Consider the following 8,849-nt stretch of genomic DNA (forward strand, 5'->3'; position numbering starts at 1 on the left):
GCGGGGCAAGCTAGGAAATGTAGTGCGCCGAGCCGCTCCGCACGTGATGCCGTGCGGAGGACCCGGGGCCGCGCCGCCCGGGAGTCCGAGCGTGAGCCGCTGTTTCTCCGGATGTGGTTTGTGCCGGGCGGGCAAGGCCCCCATCCTCGGACCCCTGAGAACTGAGCTGGCCCGGGGTTCAGTGTCCCGCTGGCGCCGCTCCGGGGAAGTCCCAGTGGGCGAGGCACCGCCGCCGCGTCTGGTCCCGTTTCTCGGCAGCAGGGGGGGCGGGGGGCGGGGCGGGGCGGGGGAAGGTGCGAGGAGCCCAGGGGCTCGGAGCTCGCGCCGGGCGCCCCACCCTGGCTGCGGCCGCGCGCGGGGAGGAAGCGCGTAGAGCTTAAAAGCACAGTTTCCCTTTCTGCTTTCCCGTCAGAGCAGCCCCAGCCGGCGGTGGGCTGCGATGCCCGACCTGAGGTTGTAGGGGGCCCGGAGCCGAAGCGGTTAAACGGGCGGGCCCCCGCCCCCGCCCCCGCGAGTGCAGCCCGCCAGCCATGGGCGGCCGCGATCACCTGTTCAAAGTGCTGGTGGTGGGGGACGCCGCGGTGGGCAAGACGTCGCTGGTGCAGCGGTACTCCCAGGACAGCTTCAGCAAACACTACAAGTCCACGGTGGGAGGTGAGACGTCGCCGCTGGGGCGGGGGCCCGTCCGTGCCCTCGGCTTGCTCCCGGTCAGGACGTGGGGCCCGGGGTCTTGCGGGGAGCGCCCGCCGCGTGTGCGACGTGCGCGCTCCTCGGGGTGACCCCGGGCTCGCCCGGCCCAGGCTGGCCGCCTGCAGGGGGACTGGGCGAAGGTGTGAAGACGAGGAGCGGGGAAGCGGGCTGAGAAAGTGCGCGATTGTTCTTTTTCTCGGGGCAAACGTGAGCTCGGGTCTCCCCCTGCAACCTGCGCCAGCGGCCGCCGGAAAATCTCTGCGGCCAGCCCAGAACCCACCGGGGAGGCCTGGGTAGGTGCCGGCTGGGGTAGGTGCCGGGTAGGTGCCGGGTAGGTGCCGGCTGGGGTAGGTGCCGGGTAGGTGCCGGGTAGGTGCCGGCTGGGGTCCCTGGTAGCCGGTGAAGGAAGAGAAAGGTGTTTCGTCCGGCTCTAAGGACCCCACCTTTGTTTTGGGGATACCTGAGTGGGCGGGAGAGCCCCGGAGCCACACAAGTCTGATGCTCACCAAGGCTGATGAGCTTGTATTTTTGTCCACGGATTGCTTGAATAAACGCAAGCTAGAAATTATTCAGGGCATCAGACCCATCTTCCCACCCACCCCCCCCCTTTTCTCTCAAGCTGGGGAGGGGGAAAAAGGAAGGAAGCACCAAGGAGTTTTCGTTTCTTCCTAGGGATGGCCTTGGGCTCAACTTTTTTTTTTACCACCCCCCCACCACCACCACCAAAGGTAGGGATCCTTTTGTTAAGTAGAAGGGCTTTGGCTGGGAAGAGCTGATGAAAGGGGAGAGGTAACAAAGATGAAGAGAACTTAAAAAAAAAAAAAGATTCTATTTATTTATTCATGAGAGACACACAGAGAGAAGCAGAGACACAGGCAGAGGGAGAAGCAGGCTCCCTGCAGGAGCCCCATGCAGAACTCCATCTCAGGATCCTGGGATCACGACCTGAACCAAAGGCAGGCACCCAACCACTAACCACTGAGCTACCCAGACATCCCGAGGAGAACTTTTTTTAAGGAAAAAAAAGCCCTGCATTACTGTAAATTTTGAAGATGGGTGCTGGTGTTCGTTATGGAATTAAAAAAAAATAAATTAACAAGCATTAACAGGGAAGCTTGGGTGGTTCAGCAGTTGAGCATCTGCTTTGGCTCAGGGTGTGATCCTGGAGTCCCAGAATCGAGGCTGAGTCAGGTTCTCTACATGGAGCCAGCTTCTCCTCCCTCTTCCTATGTCTCCACCTCTCTCTGTGTCTCTCAGGAATAAATAAATAAAATCTAAAAAAAAGAAAAACCAAAACAAGCATTAACGATGAAAACATCCTCCTTGAGAAATATCCAGCGACATTTAGGGTTTGAAATTTCTAAGACTATTTCCCTACCATTCTGCCTCCCACTCCTAAATAATATGAGGACTCTTATTTCATGGATTGAGTTTTTAAAAGTGTTTCACTAACTAGTTTTTAGCAATTGCTCTGGTTTTCCTGTAATAAAGAATAATTGACTCTGGCTAATTTTTTTTCAGTGTTTTTTTCTAAATTACCCCTTCCTTTCATTTCTGTCACAGATATGGAAAAATGTATTTCCAGATCTGGGAAATTACTCTATTTCTGTCCCTCTCAGAAGGTTTTTTCCTCCTAGCATACTCTTTCGGACTTAACTCCTGGAGTCTCTGCATCTACAGATTTCAGCAAAACTCTCAAGCACCCTCCATGCCATGTCTTCTTCCTTGAATCCTTGGCTGTCTTCACTTTACCCTATTCCCACCCAGAATAATTCCTGCAGCCTTGTGGAGAGTAGAATTCCATCAGGGCATGTTTTTCTCATAATACATTTGGATTAGAAACCAACAGTGAGGGATCCCTGGGTGGCGCAGCGGTTTGGCGCCTGCCTTTGGCCCAGGGCGCGATCCTGGAGACCCGGGATCGAATCCCACATCGGGCTCCCGGTGCATGGAGCCTGCTTCTCCCTCTGCCTGTGTCTCTGCCTCTCTCTCTCTCATTCTATGTGACTATCATAAATAAATAAAAATTAAAAAAATTAAAAAAAAAAAAAGAAACCAACAGTGAAATTGAATGTGGAAGATGCAGAAGCCACCACACTTACCTCATTTCCCTTTTGCCCTATCATCTCTTCCTCTAGAAAGGAACCCCCCCTAGACCTTCCAGAAACTGTTTAACCTGAGATAAGGAGTTGTTTTCCTAATTGCTCCCACCCTCCTATCCCCAGCCTTAGAGATAAGTAGTATCAAATAAATTAGTGTGTGGAGAGATGAAAAGCTGAAGACCCCTTCAGGAAGTGGTTGTGAATTGTCTGTGCCAAGGGCACATAGCTGCCCCATTCAGAAGACCATGCAGTTCTTGATCTTGGGGTGGTGCCTTTGAGCTCCACGTTGGGGGTAGAGTACACTTAAAAAAGTAATAATAACTATGATAAAATTTTAAATGTTTAAAAAAGAATTGTCTATTCCACACTTAATGCGTATGCGGGGGCTCATCTCGGCCCACTGAGAGCTTAAAAATAAATAGATACGTAGGATTAGAGGTATGTGTCTCTAGGGTTATAACTGCATATTTGATCTGAGCTTATTCATGGATTTATTTTTAAAGGTAAATTTTATTCAATTGTATATGTATTTTCAGTGGATTTTGCTCTGAAGGTTCTCCAGTGGTCTGACTCAGAGATGGTGCGGCTCCAGCTGTGGGATATTGCAGGTAGGTTGAGAAGATGGGATAGGAACAAGGGGAGAAATTTTGATTTGATCAGAAAAAGTGGGGTAGCAAAACCAGAAGGTTTTGTTTTGTTTTAAGATTTTATGTATTTATTTGAGAGAGAAAGAGAGTAGGAGTGGGGAGAAGGGCAGAGGGGCAGAGAGAGGCCGACTCCCCACTGGGCTCCTTACCCAGTGGGGGCTCAGTCCTGGGATCATGACCCCAGGACTGAACCCAAGGCAGACACTTAGCTGACTGAGCCACCCAGAAGCCCCCAAACCAGGTTTGTTTCTGGAGCTGGAATGATTGAGTTGTTCGGAGGATACATAAGCTGGGATGTAGAGTATGTGTTGATATTGTCTGTAGATGCTTTACTCTGGATGAATTTAGGGCTGTTTCTCTGTGGGTGGAGTGGCTGGCAAGGTAGTAGATTGTGGAAACGATAGATGAGTGCTCTCACAGCAGAGGGAGGGTGCTTTTTTCCAGCATTTCAGTGGATCTTAGGGAAAAACAAGATCCCCAGAAAATAGAGACAATAATAGATGACTTTTACTACGTGCCAAATACTTTCCTGAGCATAGGAGACTCAATGACTCGTTAATCCTCATCACAACCTTGTGAGAAGAGCTATGGCTTTTATTCTCACCCTACAGATAAGAAGTCTGAAGCACTGGAAGCTTCACCTGCCCAAAGTCATAGAGATAATAAATGACAGAGCAGGGACTTGGACCTAGGTGGTCTGGGTGCAAAATCTGGACTCAGCCACAGTGCGTACTGCCCACCCCCACAACAAAGATAGAAAGGGCAGGGTGTTGGAGGCGATTCTGAGGCTGGTTCTCGGTATCACCTTCTCAAGGGCTCCTTCCTCTCTTCCCAGGGCAAGAGCGCTTCACCTCCATGACACGACTGTACTATCGGGATGCCTCGGCCTGCGTTATTATGTTTGATGTTACCAACGCCACAACCTTCAGCAATAGCCAGAGATGGAAACAGGACTTGGACAGCAAGCTCACACTGCCTAATGGAGAGCCTGTGCCCTGCCTGCTCTTGGCCAACAAAGTATGTGGTCAGTCTAGGAAAATGGCCCCTGGCCTCTCTTTGGGATCAGAGAGCAAGCATATATCTAAAATGCTCTCAGATTCTGGGCCTCCATGTCCCCTTCTCAGGTTGGCAGAATCATCTCTGCCTTCTTTCAAGGGATGCTAGGACTTCTTTTGTGAAGAAGGTTGGCCAGATTTTAGATGCTGGTGTTCTGAGCCATTGGTAGAAAGGGGTTTTTTTTGTTTTAATTTTTATTTTTATTTATTTTTATTTGTATTTATTCATGACAGACACTGAGAGAGAGAGGGGGGGGGGCAGAGACACAGGCAGAGGGAGAAGCAGGCCCCATGCAGGGAACCCGATGTAGGACTCGATCCCAGGCCTCCAGGATCAGGCCCTGGGCTGAAGGCGGTGCTTAACTGCTGAGCCACCCGGACTGCCCGAATTTTTATTTATTTATTTTTTAATTTTTATTTATTCATGAAAGACACACACACACACAGAGAGAGAGAGGCAGAAACACAGGAAGAGGGAGAAGCAGGCCCCATGCAGGGAGCCCGACGTGGGACTCTATCCTGGGTCTCCAGGATCAGGCCCTGGACTGAAGGCAGCACTAAACCGCTGAGCCACCCGGGCTGCCCCTAATTTTTATTTTTTAAAAATGTTATTTATTTTAGAGAGAGAGAATGCCCAGTGGGGAGGGGCAGAGAGAGAGAGAGAAGCAGACTCCCTGCTGAGCAGGAAGCCTCATGCAGGGCTCCCTCCCAGGACTGGGAGAGCATGACCTGAACTGAAGGCAGACACTTAAGGGACTGAGCGCCACCACCACCTCCCCTTACCACCCCCACCCCCACCCCGGCGCCCCCAGTGGAAAGGTTTTAAATCCACAAGTATCTGAGTAGTTGTGTTCCTATTCTCAGGAAGTTCATGGTGTTGCTTTCTATGTACTCTCTTTGCCAGTGTGACTTGTCCCCTTGGGCGGTAAGCAGAGACCAAGTTGACCGGTTTAGTAAAGAGAATGGTTTCACAGGTTGGACAGAAACATCAGTCAAGGAGAACAAAAATATTAATGAGGCCATGAGGTGAGTCATGCATATTGTTCTGGGGTTAGGCACACAGTTTACCCATCTTCTGCTGCCACCGCTCCCCACCAAATCCACCTTGGACCTTCTTTTCTTGTTTCTGAGCAAACCAGAACAGACCAAGCCACTGGAATGCCAGCTTCTGAAGGTCAGGGATGCCATCCTTTCTCCTGAGATAACGGGACGAAGGGGCATTTAAACCTCATGGCTTAACTGAATGCCATCTGGTGAAGACAGTCTGCCCTTTCTCCTTTTGTTCCATCCAGTTTATCAGGCTTTGTTTGTTTGTTTGTTTGTTTTTTAGAGTCCTCATTGAAAAGATGATGAGCAATTCCAGAGAAGATATGTCTTTGTCCACCCAAGGGGACTATATCAATCTACAGACCAAGCCCTCCTCCAACTGGGCCTGCTGCTAATAGTATCTGGCTGGTATTCCCTCCCACTTTTAGGAGGTCTTTTCATCTCTTCCCTTCAGTTGCCCACCCAGCAATCTTACTAAGTACATGTGAACTGCCTCCTTCCAGCTTTCCAGTAAGGAGGACCCATCATTACTAAGGAAGGACCTGGGACGTGTGTGCAGCTCTCACAAGTGGGCTCCTACTTGCTGCCGGCACCTGTGGCTCAGTTAGTACCTTCTTGTAAGAAAGATCACCTGATCCCTCATTTTGTGATCTGGGATTTTGTGGGAAGCATTAGGAATCAGCACCTGTGTTTTACAGAACATAATTCCTACCTATTTTTGTGTTTTTTCTTTTTTTCCCATTTGATGTTTGTGGATATCTCCATCTGATCTGAGTTCAGATTGGAGGAAAATGAGAGCAAAGGGCATCTGCCAAATTCATCATAGGTTATTGCTTTCAGATTCTTTCTGTCTTGGACTCTGAAGTTTAAACCTCTGATTCGGAGATGCACAAGGAGTAGGGCTGGATATCCCTGGGTTTTGGGTCACAGGAGGTAACCCAGAAACCACTGTCTTTTTGAAGCTTCTGAAGTCATAATTGGCTTTCTTTTGTCTCAAGAATAGTCAAGCTTTTAAACTACCTCTTGTGTGTGATAAGAGCATTTCTTTCCCCAAAGAAAAAATTGTCCTATTAGGGTTTTCTAGTATCTCCCTACCGGTGGGGTGGGAGCAGGGTTTGTGAGGTTTCTGGGTTGATGTCTTGACGCATAGTGGTGCTGGTGACATCAGTTGGCTGTGATGCCCTGAAATAGGTCTGTTCCGTGCAGCTCTGGGAGTCTGAATGGAAGAGGGAAAGGTTAACAGAACAAAATCCTGTGGGGCAACTTGCTCCTGAGCACTTTGGGTACCTAGTACTTAACAGCCATAGGAACCAAATTTTATGTACAGACCTTTGTGTGAATGGGGAGAGTAAACAGAAAATCATTAACTAATTTAAGTGCTGAACTGGGTAGGGTTTTTAGTATTAAATCACTTCTAGACAGCTTCATTTGTTAAATTCTCACAGGATGGTGATTTTTAACCAACCCGAAGTTATGAATAGTGTTTGTGAACTCAGAGACCTAGTGTTCTTTGAAAGATACTTACTTAAATAAGTGCCCCAAGTCAGTGGTTCCCAAATCTGACTTATGAAAACCACCTGGGAAGTTTGTTAATTTTTTTTTTAAATAAAATGTTTACACTTTAAGATTTCTGGGTCCCAAACACAAACCTATGAATCAAAATTTCCAGGGGTGTAGCATGAGAATGTGTTGTTGTTGTTGTTTTTCAAAGCTACCCAGGTAAAAAAAAAAAAAAAAAAAAAAAAAAAAAGCTACCCAGGTAATTTGACTAACCTGATTTGGAAAGCATTGCTAGAGAATTTGGTAATGATGTAGAGACCCAGGCATTCCCTGTGTACATGATCCCGGGCTTCCTTATGCTCTGTTTGCTCTTCCGGAGATTCTGACTTTGGAAACTGCTATCCTAAGAGAATGATCACAGGCCAAATATCAGAAAGAGAATGAGAGCCAGGCCATCAGTTGTTGGTTGGCTGGTCTTTTTTTAATATCAGTTATTAACATTTGCACAATCTTTTAAGACCTTGAACTTCTCTTTTGTATTACTCTTTTCAAATAGGTTTTTATTACAATGGTTCTGAAGATAAGAGTGGGATAGCAAATTCCCTCTATGTGAAAAGAAAATTGATTTTTATTTACTGGTTTAAACCTCTTCAAAGTCACAAATAAAGGCAAAATAAGTCTCGTACTCATGGTAGTAATTGGCTTTTTTTTATAAAGATTTTATTAAAAAAAGATTTTATTCATGAAGTTATTGGCTTTTAATGTGAGTTTATTAAAATGAAATTTTATACAGATAATCCAAGAGTATTATGGAAATGGAGACTGTATCTTTTAAATGCCTTCTTTAAAAATGAAGGTAAATGTTATTCTATCTATTAATTTACTAGTATCAATTGCCTAATACTCAGTACTTGATACGACATTCCAAATACTGCTTGGAAATGTGACTGTTGTGAAAAATTGAATATGCTTTCTTTTCCTGTGTGCTGACTCAGGATTTACCTGCCTTTTCAAGTATTGCTGAAGGCTGGCCGTTCTGAATTTTTTTTTTAAGATTTATTTATTTATTTATTTTTATTTATTTATTTATCATTCATTCATTCATTCATTCATTCATTCATTCATGAGAGACAAGAGAGAGAGGCAGAGACACAGGCAGAGGGAGAAGCAGGCTCCATCCAGGGAGCCGGACACGGGACTCGATCCCGGGACTCCAGGATCATGCCCTGGGCCGAAGGCGGCGCTAAACCGCTGAGCCACCCGGGCTGCCCCGTTCTGAATTTTCTCTCAAGTGGTGAGCATTATAGGACTAAAACTAATTAAAGAAGAAATTGAAATATAACTAATTTCTCTTTGTGTCCCTATCCGTAAAGAAAAAGGAAAACAATTGAAGATTTTTTACAAAGGGGGAAATAGTTACATGATTAGAAATATACTAAAAATAATTGTATCCTATCATTTGGATGCTATGTCCTGGTACAATTGTTTGGAACATGAATATTGTCGTAGCCCTTGCCTAGAAAACTTTTCATATTTGAGACAAGATGCCCCTCCAACCTCTCAGCTGGTCTATGGACAAGAAGAAGACATAAGCATTTTCTGAAGAGTGTTTTTAAGAGACCTGAGGAAGGGCTGAGAGCAGAGCTGTGTGATTGTGATTGCCCTGGCTTTGGACTTTTTTTTTTCTTTAACGTTTATTTACTTATCTGAGAGAGAGCATGGAAGGTGGGAGCAGGGAGAGGGGGAGAAAGGATCCTCAAACAGACTCCTTGTCCAGCATATAGCCTGGTGCGGGGGCTCAATTCCAG

The 8,849-nt window shown here is 46.9% G+C and overlaps 1 protein-coding gene across 2 annotated transcripts; it reads left to right on the forward strand.

Annotated features, from left to right (window-relative positions):
- The first annotated feature begins 12 nt into the window (after window positions 1-12).
- On the forward strand, window positions 13-7,726 carry RAB29 (RAB29, member RAS oncogene family). Of its 2 annotated transcripts, none has more exons than XM_055333851.1 (6): window positions 13-116; window positions 413-654; window positions 3,329-3,400; window positions 4,275-4,456; window positions 5,399-5,520; window positions 5,825-7,726. In XM_055333851.1, exons 2-6 carry the CDS (start codon window positions 531-533, stop codon window positions 5,934-5,936), a joined length of 612 nt encoding a protein of 203 aa, XP_055189826.1. In that variant the 5' UTR covers window positions 13-116; window positions 413-530; the 3' UTR covers window positions 5,937-7,726. The 2 variants fall into 2 exon arrangements, with proteins under 2 accessions (XP_055189826.1, XP_055189827.1); XM_055333852.1 differs by having other exon boundaries at window positions 39-116; window positions 418-654.
- Window positions 7,727-8,849: the final 1,123 nt, after the last annotated feature.

This window comes from Nyctereutes procyonoides, unplaced genomic scaffold (genome assembly GCF_905146905.1).
Source record: "Nyctereutes procyonoides isolate TBG_1078 unplaced genomic scaffold, NYPRO_anot_genome, whole genome shotgun sequence".
Taxonomy (NCBI): Eukaryota; Metazoa; Chordata; class Mammalia; order Carnivora; family Canidae; genus Nyctereutes; species Nyctereutes procyonoides.